This window comes from Oncorhynchus keta, unplaced genomic scaffold (genome assembly GCF_023373465.1).
Source record: "Oncorhynchus keta strain PuntledgeMale-10-30-2019 unplaced genomic scaffold, Oket_V2 Un_contig_1381_pilon_pilon, whole genome shotgun sequence".
NCBI classification, from domain to species: domain Eukaryota; kingdom Metazoa; phylum Chordata; class Actinopteri; order Salmoniformes; family Salmonidae; genus Oncorhynchus; species Oncorhynchus keta.
The window spans coordinates 173,771-189,512 of record NW_026278376.1 but is presented as its reverse complement, the minus strand read 5'-3'; the positions used below and the strand labels follow the sequence as shown (position 1 = coordinate 189,512).

Below are 15,742 nucleotides of genomic sequence, written 5' to 3'. Positions count from 1 at the left end.
CTGCTCCAAAACTAGCCTGCTCCAAAACTAGCCTGCTCCAAAACTAGCCTGCTCCAAAGCTAGCCTGCTCCAAAGCCAGCCTACTCCAAAGCTAGCCTGCTCCAAAGCTAGCCTGCTCCAAAGCTAGCACTAATAAAAAAATGTAAAAAAGTGCACTACTTTCAACCCCTATGGAAGAATGGTGTCACGCCCTGACCTTAGTTATTTTTTTATGTCTCTGTTTTAGTTTGGTCAGGGCGTGAGTTGGGGTGGGCATTCTATGTTTTGAATTTTCTGTTTGAGTGTTTTTGTTGCACCTTGCAGAACTGTTCGTTTGTCGGTCTCTTGTTTTTGATCCAGTATAACCACGCTGCTCTTTGGTCCTCTTCTCCTTCTCCCAACAACAATCGTGACAAATGGTGCCGTTCTGAATTCTAGTAAAAATGTTTTACAACAGGAAAATATACATTTTAGTGTTTGTTATTGGACTACTAGTGCAGGTAGTCCCCTCCCGGTTTTAAATCAGCTTTCTACTGTTTGGTGCCTGCCTAATGAGCACATCCCAGGTGGTAGTGGTGACAGAGGCAATAAACATTCAGGTCGTTCATGTTAGCAGTCACGGTGGTCCACAATAGCATATCAATATAGCATGCTAATTTAGCATTCATTATCACGGAAGCAGTGCAGACTATTTCGTAACGCTCTTCATTGATGCTTGATGGGTTGTTTTAAATTCAGTGCAAAACAGACACTATTTTACTTGAAATGGGTTATTAATGAAGTTAATCTGGTTTGACTCCAGACAGTAGGTTATTAATGAAGTTAATCTGGTCTGACTCCAGACAGTAGGTTATTAATGAAGTTAATCTGATCTGACTCCAGACAGTAGGTTATTAATGAAGTTAATCTGGTCTGACTCCAGACAGTAGGTTATTAATGAAGTTAATCTGGTCTGACTCCAGACAGTAGGTTATTAATGAAGTTAATCTGGTCTGACTCCAGACAGTAGGTTATTAATGAAGTTAATCTGGTCTGACTCCAGACAGTAGGTTATTAATGAAGTTAATCTGGTCTAACTCCAGACAGTAGGTTATTAATGAAGTTAATCTGGTCTGACTCCAGACAGTAGGTTATTAATGAAGTTAATCTGGTCTGACTCCAGACAGTAGGTTATTAATGAAGTTAATCTGGTCTGACTCCAGACAGTAGGTTATTAATGAAGTTAATCTGGTCTAACTCCAGACAGTAGGTTATTAATGAAGTTAATCTGGTCTGACTCCAGACAGTAGGTTATTAATGAAGTTAATCTGGTCTGACTCCAGACAGTAGGTTATTAATGAAGTTAATCTGATCTGACTCCAGACAGTAGGTTATTAATGAAGTTAATCTGATTTGACTCCAGACAGTGGGTTATTAATGAAGTTAATCTGGTCTGACTCCAGACAGTAGGTTATTAATGAAGTTAATCTGGTCTAACTCCAGACAGTGGGTTATTAATGAAGTTAATCTGGTCTAACTCCAGACAGTGGGTTATTAATGAAGTTAATCTGGTCTAACTCCAGACAGTGGGTTATTAATGAAGTTAATCTGGTCTGACTCCAGACAGTAGGTTATTAATGAAGTTAATCTGGTCTAACTCCAGACAGTGGGTTATTAATGAAGTTAATCTGGTCTGACTCCAGACAGTAGGTTATTAATGAAGTTAATCTGGTCTGACTCCAGACAGTGGCTCTTACCCACACTACTATTACCCTGTAGACCAGGCCTGCTGTTGGCCGTGGTAAATTGTGTGATCTGCTCGATACGAGTTGCTTGGAGTTAACTGCAGCGCTCCTTGGCTTCCTGCCAACCACCCTGATCACAAGTACATTTTTAAGGGTAGGTACCTGTCCTGTCCACCAACTCCGAGAGATAGGTGAGCTGGGCTTCGAGAGAAGGGGAGGTGGCATCTGAAAACTATCTACAGACCAACCAACAAGTCATTCTACAATAAAGGCATTGAAACAAGTCACTACTCAGTACTCAAGGCATTAGGCACTGAAACAAGTCACTACTCAGTACTCAAGGCATTAGGCACTGAAACAAGTCACTACTCAGTACTCAAGGCATTAGGCACTGAAACAAGTCACTACTCAGTACTCAAAGCATTAGGCACTGAAACAAGTCACTACTCAGTACTCAAAGCATTAGGCACTGAAACAAGTCACTACTCAGTACTCAAAGCATTAGGCACTGAAACAAGTCACTACTCAGTACTCAAGGCATTAGGCACTGAAACAAGTCACTACTCAGTACAAGGCATTAGGCACTGAAACAAGTCACTACTCAGTACAAGGCATTAGGCACTGAAACAAGTCACTACTCAGTACTCAAAGCATTAGTCATTGAAACAAGTCACTACTCAGTACTCAAGGCATTAGGCACTGAAACAAGTCACTACTCAGTACTCAAAGCATTAGGCACTGAAACAAGTCACTACTCAGTACTCAAAGCATTAGGCACTGAAACAAGTCACTACTCAGTACTCAAGGCATTAGGCACTGAAACAAGTCACTACTCAGTACTCAAGGCATTAGGCACTGAACAGACACTGTGTTAGGTAGGGAGTCTAGGTCTAATGAATCAGTCTGAACAGACACTGTGTTAGTGAGTCTAGCTCTAATGAATCAGTCTGAACAGACACTGTGTTAGTGAGTCTAGCTCTAATGAATCAGTCTGAACAGACACTGTGTTAGTGAGTCTAGCTCTAAATGAATCAGTCTGAACAGACACTGTGTTAGGGAGTCTAGCTGTAGGTCTCTGCAGGTCTCTCCAGACAGTGGTTATGTATGTGCCATTACTTGACTTGATTAGTTGACCCTTGACACCAAGGTGAACCATGCTTAGCCTGGTCCCACATCCGTTTGTGCTGTCTTAGCGACTCCTATAAATCACATAGAGTTGGTAAGACAGCACAAACAGAGCTGGGACTCGGGACTCAGACTAGACCATGCTAGCATCACGAGTAGTGGCAACAAGACGTTCTGCCACCATCCATCCCCATGACAACAACCTGGTCAATCTAGCAACACATCGGAATGTGCTTTACAGCTCAGATACTGGTTATTGAGCTACATGCTTTTCAGAACTCCGAAATTCCTCATAAATCTCAGTAGGAGGATGCCTTCCCTAGTTAATCCTTCCTGATATCAGAAATTCCTTGAAACATGATTAATAAAAAACCTTGGAAATGTAGGGAACGTTTCAGGAATTTTGCAACACTAGCCTATCATCATTAGCATTATAGCATTACTACCACTGTTCCCTAGCCTATCATCATTAGCATTATAGCATTACTACCACTGATCCCTAGCCTATAATCATTAGCATTACTACCACTGTTCCCTAGCCTATCATCATTAGCATTATAGCATTACTACCACTGATCCCTAGCCTATCATCATTAGCATTATGGCATTACTACCACTGATCCCTAGCCTATCATCATTAGCATTATAGCATTACTACCACTGTTCCCTAGCCTATCATCATTAGCATTATAGCATTACTACCACTGTTCCCTAGCCTATCATCATTAGCATTATAGCATTACTACCACTGTTCCCTAGCCTATCATCATTAGCATTATGGCATTACTACCACTGTTCCCTAGCCTATCATCATTAGCATTACTACCACTGATCCCTAGCCTATAATCATTATCATTACTACCACTGTTCCCTAGCCTATCATCATTAGCATTATAGCATTACTACCACTGTTCCCTAGCCTATCATCATTAGCATTATAGCATTACTACCACTGATCCCTAGCCTATAATCATTAGCATTACTACCACTGTTCCCTAGCCTATCATCATTAGCATTACTACCACTGTTCCCTAGCCTATCATTAGCATTACTACCACTGTTCCCTAGCCTATCATCATTAGCATTAATACCACTGTTCCCTAGCCTATAATCATTAGCATTACTACCACTGTTCCCTAACCTATCATCATTAGCATTACTACCACTGTTCTCTAGCCTATAATCATTAGCATTACTACCACTGTTCCCTAACCTATCATCATTAGCATTACTACCACTGTTCCCTAGCCTATCATCATTAGCATTACTACCACTGATCCCTGGCCTATCATCATTAGCATTACTACCACTGTTCCCTAGCCTATCATCATTAGCATTACTACCACTGTTCCCTAACCTATCATCATTAGCATTACTACCACTGTTCCCTAACCTATCATCATTAGCATTATAGCATTACTACCACTGATCCCTAGCCTATCATCATTAGCATTACTACCACTGTTCCCTAACCTATCATTAGCATTATAGCATTACTACCACTGATCCCTAGCCTATCATCATTAGCATTACTACCACTGATCCCTAACCTATCATCATTAGCATTACTACCACTGATCCCTGGCCTATCATTAGCATTATAGCATTACTACCACTGATCCCTAGCCTATCATCATTAGCATTACTACCACTGATCCCTAGCCTATCATCATTAGTATTACTACCACTGATCCCTGGCCTATCATTAGCATTATAGCATTACTACCACTGATCCCTGGCCTATCATCATTAGCATTACTACCACTGTTCCCTAGCCTATCATTAGCATTACTACCACTGTTCCCTAGCCTATCATCATTATCATTACTACCACTGTTCCCTAGCCTATCATCATTAGCATTATGGCATTACTACCACTGTTCCCTAGCCTATCATCATTAGTATTACTACCACTGTTCCCTAGCCTATCACCATTAGCATTACTACCACTGTTCCCTAGCCTATCAGCATTATAGCATTACTACCACTGATCCCTGGCCTATCATCATTAGCATTATGGCATTACTACCACTGTTCCCTAGCCTGTAATCATTAGCATTACTACCACTGTTCCCTAGCCTATCATTAGCATTATAGCATTACTACCACTGTTCCCTAGCCTATCATCATTAGCATTACTACCACTGTTCCCTAGCCTATCATTAGCATTATAGCATTACTACCACTGTTCCCTAGCCTATCATCATTATCATTACTACCACTGTTCCCTAGCCTATAATCATTAGCATTACTACCACTGATCCCTAGCCTATCATCATTAGCATTACTACCACTGATCCCTAGCCTATCATCATTAGCATTACTACCACTGATCCCTGGCCTATCATCATTAGCATTACTACCACTGTTCCCTAGCCTATCATCATTAGCATTACTACCACTGTTCCCTAGCCTATCATTAGCATGACTACCACTGTTCCCTAGCCTATCATTAGCATTATAGCATTACTACCACTGTTCCCTAGCCTATCATCATTATCATTACTACCACTGTTCCCTAGCCTATCATCATTATCATTACTACCACTGATCCCTAGCCTATAATCATTATCATTACTACCAATGATCCCTAGCCTATAATCATTAGCATGACTACCACTGTTCCCTAGCCTATCATCATTAGCATTACTACCACTGTTCCCTAGCCTATCATCATTAGCATTACTACCACTGTTCCCTGGCCTATCATCATTAGCATTACTACCACTGATCCCTAGCCTATCATTAGCATTATAGCATTACTACCACTGTTCCCTAGCCTATCATCATTAGCATTACTACCACTGATCCCTAGCCTATCATTAGCATTATAGCATTACTACCACTGTTCCCTAGCCTATCATCATTAGCATTACTACCACTGTTCCCTGGCCTATAATCATTATCATTACTACCACTGATCCCTGGCCTATCATCATTAGCATTACTACCACTGTTCCCTAGCCTATCATCATTAGCATTACTACCACTGTTCCCTAGCCTATCATCATTAGCATTACTACCACTGTTCCCTAGCCTATCATCATTAGCATTACTACCACTGATCCCTGGCCTATCATCATTAGCATTACTACCACTGATCCCTGGCCTATCATCATTAGCATTACTACCACTGATCCCTGGCCTATCATCATTAGCATTACTACCACAGAGAGAACATTATCTAGTTATGCAGCACACCACCAGGCTCCCAAATGGTCCCTTAAGCTATTCCTTTTATAGTGCACTATATATGCCATTTAGCAGACGCTTTTATCCAAAGCGACTTACAGTCAGTCATGTGTGCATACATTCTACGTATGGGTGGTCCCGGGGATCGAACCCACTACCCTGGCGTTACAAGCGCCATGCTCTACCAACTGAGCTACAGAAGGACCACCAGTTCTTGGTTCTCAGTTCAACATGATGGATCTAGTAAGTGGTTTGAGTTTTATTTTAGTTTTACTATTGAGAGTTCCCTCTCTTTGTGCTTTCACTAGATTCATCATTGGCACGGAAAGAGAGTCCCTGACTTCCTAACATTGATGTGACCACAACAATTCTCCTCAGATAGTAAGGCCTCTGGTTAATAGTAGTGCACTACATTAGGGAATAGGGTGCAATTTGTGTATTCACAAGTCAGCCAGGGTAATGAGAGTACAGTGCAGTCAATCTGAAGCTTGCAAGTGAACAAAACAAACCTCAAATGATTTAATAAAAAATCTAAAATCTAAAAACAGTAAATCATATATTAAAGACATTTCTGTGAAGATTCGTCCAGCGTTTGTCTGATTATTAAATCTTTGATATATAATAATATAAAATACGGCAGAAATAAAAAGCTGTGTAGTCCTGACTGGGGATCCTTAAGGAACCAACAGGCTCAGACAGCTGTATAGTCCTGACTGGGGATCCTTAAGGAACCAACAGGCTCAGACAGCTGTATAGTCCTGACTGGGGATCCTTAAGGAACCAACAGGCTCAGACAGCTGTATAGTCCTGACTGGGGATCCTTAAGGAACCAACGAGCTCAGACACAGCTGTATAGTCCTGACTGGGGATCCTTAAGGAACTAACGGGATCAGACACAGCTGTATAGTCCTGACTGGGGATCCTTAAGGAACCAACAGGCTCAGACAGCTGTATAGTCTGACTGGGGATCCTTAAGGAACCAACAGGCTCAGACAGCTGTATAGTCCTGACTGGGGATCCTTAAGGAACCAAGTCCTGACTGGGGATCAGACCAACAGCTGTAGACAGCTGTATAGTCCTGACTGGGGATCCTTAAGGAACCAACAGGCTCAGACAGCTGTATAGTCCTGACTGGGGATCCTTAAGGAACCAACAGGCTCAGACATCAGCTGTATAGTCAGCTGTATAGTCTGGGGATCCTTAAGGAACCAACAGGCTCAGACACAGCTGTATAGTCCTGACTGGGGATCCTTAAGGAACCACTGTATAACTGGGGATCCTTAAGACAGACACAGCTGTATAGTCCTGACTGGGGATCCTTAAGGAACCAACAGGCTCAGACACAGCTGTATAGTCCTGACTAGGGATCCTTAAGGAACCAACAGGATCAGACACAGCTGTATAGTCCTGACTGGGGATCCTTAAGGAACCAACGGGATCAGACAGCTGTATAGTCCTGACTGGGGATCCTTAAGGAACCAACGGGCTCAGACACAGCTGTATAGTCCTGACTAGGGATCCTTAAGGAACCAATAGGATCAGACACAGCTGTATAGTCCTGACTGGGGATCCTTAAGGAACCAATGGGATCAGACACAGCTGTATAGTCCTGACTAGGGATCCTTAAGGAACCAACGGGATCAGACACAGCTGTATAGTCCTGACTGGGGATCCTTAAGGAACCAACAGGCACAGCTGTATAGTCCCGAGATCCTTAAGGAACAGCTGTAGCTGTAGAACCTTAAGGAACCAACAGGCTCAGACACAGCTGTATAGTCCTGACTGGGGATAGTCCACAGCTGTATACTGGGGATCCTTAAGGAACCAACGGGCTCAGACACAGCTGTATAGTCCTGACTGGGGATCCTTAAGGAACCAACAGGCTCAGACACAGCTGTATAGTCCTGACTGGGGATCCTTAAGGAACCAACAGGCTCAGACACAGCTGTATAGTCCTGACTGGGGATCCTTAAGGAACCAACGAGCTCAGACACAGCTGTATAGTCCTGACTGGGGATCCTTAAGGAACCAACGAGCTCAGACACAGCTGTATAGTCCTGACTGGGGATCCTTAAGGAACCAACAGGCTCAGACACAGCTGTATAGTCCTGACTAGGGATCCTTAAGGAACCAACAGGATCAGACACAGCTGTATAGTCCTGACTGGGGATCCTTAAGGAACCAACGGGATCAGACAGCTGTATAGTCCTGACTGGGGATCCTTAAGGAACCAACGGGCTCAGACACAGCTGTATAGTCCTGACTGGGGATCCTTAAGGAACCAACTCAGACACAGCTGTATAGGAATCCTTAAGGAACCAGGGGATCAGACACAGCTGTATAGTCCTGATCCTTAAGGAACCAACGGGATCAGACACTGTATAGTCCTGACTAAGAACCAACGGGATCAGACACAGCTGTATAGTCCTGACTAGGGATCCTTAAGGAACCAACGGGATCAGACACAGCTGTATAGTCCTGACTGGGGATCCTTAAGGAACCAACGGGCTCAGACACAGCTGTCCTGACTAGGGATCCTGGAACCAACAGGCTGGGTATAGACTGGGGATCCTTAAGGAACCAACGAGCTCAGACACAGCTGTATAGTCCTGACTGGGGATCCTTAAGGAACCAACGGGCTCAGACACAGCTGTATAGTCCTGATCCTTAAGGAACCAACGATCAGACACAGCTGTATAGTCCTTGAACCTTAAGGAACCAACGGGATCAGACAGCTGTATAGTCCTGACTGGGGATCCTTAAGGAACCAACGAGCTCAGACACAGCTGTATAGTCCTGACTGGGGATCCTTAAGGAACCAACGGGCTCAGACACAGCTGTATAGTCCTGACTGGGGATCCTTAAGGAACCAACGAGCTCAGACACAGCTGTATAGTCCTGACTGGGGATCCTTAAGGAACCAACGGGCTCAGACACAGCTGTATAGTCCTGACTGGGGATCTCAGTCTAGAGCCTGGCCACGCAGCTGTGTGTCAGTCTAGAGCCTGGCCATGCAGCTGTGTCTCGGTCTAGAGCCTGACCATGCAGCTGTGTCTCAGTCTAGAGCCTGGCCACGCAGCTGTGTCTCAGTCTAGAGCCTGGCCATGCAGCTGTGTCTCAGTCTAGAGCCTGGCCAAGCAGCTGTGTCACAGTCTAGAGCCTGGCCATGCAGCTGTGTCACAGTCTAGAGCCTGGCCACGCAGCTGTGTCACAGTCTAGAGCCTGGCCACGCAGCTGTGTCACAGTCTAGAGCCTGGCCATGCAGCTGTGTCACAGTCTAGAGCCTGCCCAGGCAGCTGTGTCACAGTCTAGAGCCTGGCCACGCAGCTGTGTCACAGACTAGAGCCTGGCCACGCAGCTGTGTCACAGACTAGAGCCTGGCCACGCAGCTGTGTCTCAGTCTAGAGCCTGGCCACGCAGCTGTGTCTCAGTCTAGAGCCTGGCCACGCAGCTGTGTCTCAGTCTAAAGCCTGGCCACACAGCTGTGTCTCAGTCTAGAGCCTGGCCACGCAGCTGTGTCACAGACTAGAGCCTGGCCACGCAGCTGTGTCACAGTCTAGAGCCTGGCCACGCAGCTGTGTCTCAGTCTAGAGCCTGGCCATGCAGCTGTGTCTCGGTCTAGAGCCTGGCCACGCAGCTGTGTCTCAGTCTTGAGCCTGGCCACGCAGCTGTGTCTCAGACAGACAGGACCAAAGTAGGCTTTTTAGAAGGGGGTTTGGGGTCGGGGGTCAGGGGGAAGCAGGTGGTACTGGTGATGCCGTTAGATGCTCTGACAACATTGCATCTTTGGTTTATTCTCAGTCGGCTGCACCTGGATGTTGACCACGTTGTTGCTAGGCGACATGTTGTTGTCTTGCCGGTCTGACATCTGTTTCTGAGACACAATGCGATAGATTTCTGCAGGGAGGGAGGGGGGATGTGGAAGACAGGAGGGAGAGCGAGGAAGAGAAGAGACAGACGGGGGTTAGAGAGGGACAGGAGGGAGAGAGAGGGACAGGAGGGAGAGAGAGGGACAGGAGGGAGAGAGAGAGACAGGAGGGAGAGAGAGAGACAGGAGATGATCACCCTAACACACAACCACTGGTCTCTTCTCTCATTCTCTGGCCTGTGCTAAACCCTGTGCCATAATACAATATAGCCCATTTAAAATATAATGACTTTATTAAACCTCATAGAAAATAGTCCATGCACAGACAGACAGAGGACTACTCACCAGTCAGAATGGTCTGGAAGGATGTCTCCACGTTAGTAGAGTCCAGGGCTGAGGTCTCCAGGAAAGACAAACCGTTCTTCTCTGAGGGACAGAGGGAAACGGTAAACCATGTCAATCACTACTGTGTTAACGTCTCCCCGCGACATTGCAGAAACGTCTCCCCGAGACATTGCAGAAACGTCTCCCCGAGACATTGCAGAGACGTCTCCCCGAGACATTGCAGAGACGTCTCCCCGCGACATTGCAGAGACGTCTCCCCGAGACATTGCAGAGACGTCTCCCCGAGACATTGCAGAGACGTCTCCCCGAGACATTGCAGAGACGTCTCCCCGAGACATTGCAGAGACGTCTCCCCGAGACATTGCAGAGACGTCTCCCCGAGACATTGCAGAGACGTCTCCCCGAGACATTGCAGAGACGTCTCCCCGAGACATTACAGTAAGTGAATAAGCAAACCCTGATCACCGACAGCCACTCATGAGTAAGGAAAAGATGAACACCACTACTCTTAGACCTCCTTATGTGGGAGTAGGGAGGCATGGTTGGTACTAGCCTGATACCAGACCTGCACAAATACATCTGAAACCAGACCAGGTTGGATCTGAAACCAGACCAGGTTGGTTCTGAAACCAGACCAGGTTGGATCTGAAACCAGACCAGGTTGGATCTGAAACCAGACCAGGTTGGATCTGAAACCAGACCAGGTTGGATCTGAAACCAGACCAGGTTGGTTCTGAAACCAGACCAGGTTGGATCTGAAACCAGACCAGGTTGGATCTGAAACCAGACCAGGTTGGATCTGAAACCAGACCAGGTTGGATCTGAAACCAGACCAGGTTGGATCTGAAACCAGACCAGGTTGGTTCTGTACTGACCCGAACAAATACATCTGAAACCAGACCAGGTTGGTTCTGAAACCAGACCAGGTTGGATCTGAAACCAGACCAGGTTGTTTCTGAAACCAGACCAGGTTGTTTCTGAAACCAGACCAGGTTGGATCTGAAACCAGACCAGGTTGGTTCTGTACTGACCTGAACAAATACATCTGAAACCAGACCAGGTTGGTTCTGTCCTGACCTGAACAAATACATCTGAAACCAGACCAGGTTGGTTCTGAAACCAGACCAGGTTGTTTCTGAAACCAGACCAGGTTGGATCTGAAACCAGACCAGGTTGGTTCTGTACTGACCTGAACAAATACATCTGAAACCAGACCAGGTTGGTTCTGTACTGACCTGAACAAATACATCTGAAACCAGACCAGGTTGGTTCTGAAACCAGACCAGGTTGGTTCTGTACTGACCTGAACAAATACATCTGAAACCAGACCAGGTTGGTTCTGTACTGACCTGAACAAATACATCTGAAACCAGATCAGGTTGGTTCTGTACTGACCTGCAAACGCCCGTGCCCCATCGGTGGGCACAGCCCTGAGGTGGCGCAGGTCACTCTTGTTGCCAACCAACATAATAACGATGTTGCTGTCAGCATGGTCTCTCAGCTCCTTCAGCCAACGTTCCACGCTTTCATAGGTCAGGTGCTTGGCGATGTCATAGACCAGAAGAGCACCCACGGCACCACGGTAATACCTGTGGACCAGAGAAGACAGTTCAAATCAAATTTGATTGGTCACATAAATATATCTAGCAGATAGGAACGAACAAACGTGACAACCACCACCACTATCAGAATAGAGCCATAAGGAAGTCAAGATCCCTACCACCCCACTACCACTATCAGAATAGAGCCATAAGGAAGTCAAGATCCCTACCACCCCACTACCACTATCAGAATAGAGCCATAAGGAAGTCAAGATCCCTACCACCCCACTACCACTATCAGAATAGAGCCATAAGGAAGTCAAGATCCCTACCACCCCACTACCACTATCAGAATAGAGCCATAAGGAAGTCAAGATCCCTACCACCCCACTACCAGAATAGAGCCATAAGGGAGAATAAACATCTAATACTATCAGATTACAGCCACAAGGGAGAATAGACATCTACCACCCCACGAGCACTATCAGAATAGAGCCATAAGGAAGTCAAGACATGTACCACCACACTACCACTATCAGATTACATTTTACATTACATTGAAGTCATTTAGCAGACGCTCTTATCCAGAATTAGAGCCATACAGGAGACTAGGCATCTACCACTACCAGATTAGAGGAATAAGGGAGACGAGACATCTACCACCCCACTATCACTATCAGATTAGAACCATAAAGGAAACTTGGCATCGACCACTATCAGATTAGAGCCACAAGGGAGACTAGACATCTACCACCCCACTAGCACTATCAGATTAGAGCCGTAAAGGAAACTTGGCATCGACCACTATCAGATTAGAGCCACAAGGGAGACTAGACATCTACCACCCCATTAACACTATCAGATTAGATCTACAAGGGAGACTAGACATCTACCACCCCACTAGCACTATCAGATTAGAGCCGTAAAGGAGACTACACATCTAGCACTATCAGATTAGAGCCGTAAAGGAGACTACACATCTACCACCCCATTACCACTATCGGATCTACAAGGGAGGCTAGACATCTTCCACCCCACTACCACTATCAGAATAGATCCACAAGGGAGTCTAGACATCTACCACCCCACTACCACTATCAGATTAGAGCCGTAAAGGAGGCTAGACATCTACCACCCCACTACCACTATCAGAATAGATCCACAAGGGAGACTAGGCATCAACCACTAGTGGATGGTTTGGGGACCCTGAACGGTTTGGGGACCTGGATGGTTTGGGGACCGTGGACCTGGATGGTTTGGGGACCGTGGACCTGGACGGTTTGGGGACCTGGATGGTTTGGGGACCGGGGACCTGGATGGTTTGGGGACCGTGGACCTGGATGGTTTGGGGACCGTGGACCTGGATGGTTTGGGGACCGTGGACGGTTTGGGGACCGTGGACCTGGATGGTTTGGGGACCGTGGACCTGGATGGTTTGGGGACCGTGGACCTGGATGGTTTGGGGACCGTGGACCTGGATGGTTTGGGGACCGTGGACCTGGATGGTTTGGGGACCGTGGACCTGGATGGTTTGGGGACCGTGGACCTGGATGGTTTGGGGACCGTGGACCTGGATGGTTTGGGGACCGTGGACCGATGCTGTCTTGTTTTAACATTTCAATCAGGGACTGATGAGTATCAGTGAATCATTACATTCCTAGTGTGTGTGTGTGTGCGCGCACCACCACCACCAGAAAGACTCACGCTGATGTAATAGCCCGGTATCTCTCCTGGCCAGCTGTGTCCCAGATCTGAGCCTTCACGGTCTTCCCATCCACCTGGATACTGCGGGTGGCAAACTCCACCCCGATGGTGCTCTTACTCTCCAGGTTAAACTCATTCCGGGTGAAACGAGACAACAGGTTACTCTTCCCCACACCAGAGTCTCCTATCAACACCACTGGGCCAGAGAGAGAGAGAGAGAGAGAGAGATGGGTTAGTCTCCTATCAACACCACTGGGCCAGAGAGAGAGAGAGAGAGAGAGAGAGAGAGAGAGAGAGAGAGAGAGATGGGTTAGAGTCTCCTATCAACACCACTGGGCCAGAGAGAGAGAGAGATGGGTTAGAGTCTCCTATCAACACCACTGGGCCAGAGAGAGAGAGAGAGAGAGAGAGAGAGAGAGAGAGATGGGTTAGAGTCTCCTATCAACACCACTGGGCCAGAGAGAGAGAGAGAGAGAGATGGGTTAGAGTCACCACTGGAGAGAGAGAGAGAGAGAGATGGGTTAGAGTCTCCTATCAACACCACTGGGCCAGAGAGAGAGATGGGTTAGAGTCTCCTATCAACACCACTGGGCCAGAGAGAGAGAGAGAGAGAGAGAGAGAGATGGGTTAGAGTCTCCTATCAACACCACTGGGCCAGAGAGAGAGAGAGATGGGTTAGAGTCTCCTATCAACACCACTGGGCCAGAGAGAGAGAGAGATGGGTTAGAGTCTCCTATCAACACCACTGGGCCAGAGAGAGAGAGAGAGAGAGAGATGGGTTAGAGTCTCCTATCAACACCACTGGGCCAGAGAGAGAGAGAGAGAGAGAGAGAGAGATGGGTTAGAGTCTCCTATCAACACCACTGGGCCAGAGAGAGAGAGAGAGAGAGAAAATTAACAATAATGACAAATGGTTTGATGAGGAATGCAAAAATCTAAGAAAGAAATTGAGAAACCTGTCCAACCAAAAACATAGAGACCCGGAAAACCTGAGTCTACGCCTTCACTATGGTGAATCACTAAAACAATACAGAAATACACTACGGAAAAAGAAGGAACAGCATGTCAGAAATCAGCTCAATGCAATTGAAGAATCCATAGACTCTAACCACTTCTGGGAAAATTGGAAAACACTAAACAAACAACAACACGAAGAATTATCTATCCAAAATGGAGATGTCTGGGTAAACCACTTCTCCAATCTTTTTGGTTCTATAACAAAGAACAAAGAGCAAAAACATATACATGATCAACTACAGATCTTAGAATCAACTATTAAAGACTACCAGAACCCACTGATTCTCCAATTACATTGAATGAGTTACAGGACAAAATAAAAACCCTCCAACCCAAAAAGGCCTGTGGTGTCGATGGTATCCTCAATGAAATGATCAAATATACAGACAACAAATTCCAACTGGCTATACTAAAACTCTTTAACATCATACTTAGCTCTGGCATCTTCCCCAATATTTGGAACCAAGGACTGATCACCCCAATCCACAAAAGTGGAGACAAATTTGACCCCAATAACTACCGTGGAATATGTGTCAACAGTAACCTTGGGAAAATCCTCTGCATTATTATTAACAGCAGACTCGTACATTTCCTCAATGAAAACAATGTACTGAGCAAATGTCAAATTGGCTTTTTACCAAATTACCGTACAACAGACCATGTATTCACCCTGCACACCTTAATTGACAACCAAACAAACCAAAACAAAGGCAAAGTCTTCTCATGCTTTGTTGATTTCAAAAAGCCTTCGACTCAATTTGGCATGAGGGTCTGCTATACAAACTGATGGAAAGTGGTGTTGGGGGTAAAACATACGACATTATAAAATCCATGTACACAAACAACAAGTGTGCGGTTAAAATTGGCAAAAAACACACACATTTCTTCACACAGGGTCGTGGGGTTAGACAGGGATGCAGCTTAAGCCCCACCCTCTTCAACATATATATCAACGAACTGGCGCGGGCACTAGAAAAGTCTGCAGCACCCGGCCTCCCCTGCTAGAATCCGAAGTCAAATGTCTGCTGTTTGCTGATGATCTGGTGCTTCTGTCACCAACCAAGGAGGGCCTACAGCAGCACCTAGATCTTATGCACAGATTCTGTCAGACCTGGGCCCTGACAGTAAATCTCAGTAAGACCAAAATAATGGTGTTCCAAAAAGGTCGAGTCACCAGGACCACAAATACAAATTCCATCTCGACACTGTTGCCCTAGAGCACACAAAACTATACATACCTTGGCCTA

At 45.9% G+C, this 15,742-nt stretch overlaps 1 protein-coding gene and 1 long non-coding RNA gene across 54 annotated transcripts in view; one reads left to right on the top strand and one right to left on the bottom strand.

The window, feature by feature from the left end:
- Positions 1-262: 262 nt before the first annotated feature.
- The window catches only part of LOC127918233 (ras-related protein Rab-11A-like), a 31,877-nt gene continuing 16,397 nt past the window's right edge, over positions 263-15,742 (bottom strand). Inside the window, exons 2-8 of one of the 50 annotated variants that reach the window (XM_052501516.1) lie at positions 13,479-13,674; positions 11,629-11,822; positions 10,234-10,314; positions 8,730-9,917; positions 7,862-8,292; positions 3,970-6,968; positions 263-3,864 (exon numbers count right to left, since the gene is read on the bottom strand). In XM_052501516.1, the coding sequence (XP_052357476.1) occupies positions 9,781-9,917; positions 10,234-10,314; positions 11,629-11,822; positions 13,479-13,674 (608 nt within the window). In that variant the 3' untranslated portion in view covers positions 263-3,864; positions 3,970-6,968; positions 7,862-8,292; positions 8,730-9,780. Of the gene's footprint in view, positions 6,969-7,313; positions 7,694-7,760; positions 7,813-7,861; positions 8,293-8,729; positions 9,918-10,233; positions 10,315-11,628; positions 11,823-13,478; positions 13,675-15,742 lie in introns of those variants that run through there. The other 49 variants (XM_052501524.1, XM_052501545.1, XM_052501521.1 and 46 more) reach the window with 49 other exon arrangements.
- LOC127918234 (uncharacterized) lies at positions 7,307-8,979 on the top strand. 4 transcript variants are annotated; one of them, XR_008099531.1, is made up of 3 exons: positions 7,307-7,373; positions 7,842-7,972; positions 8,938-8,979. It is a non-coding gene; the product is annotated as an uncharacterized LOC127918234 (long non-coding RNA). The 4 variants fall into 4 exon arrangements; XR_008099530.1 differs by lacking the exon at positions 8,938-8,979 and adding an exon at positions 8,836-8,894; XR_008099532.1 differs by lacking the exon at positions 8,938-8,979 and adding an exon at positions 8,649-8,686.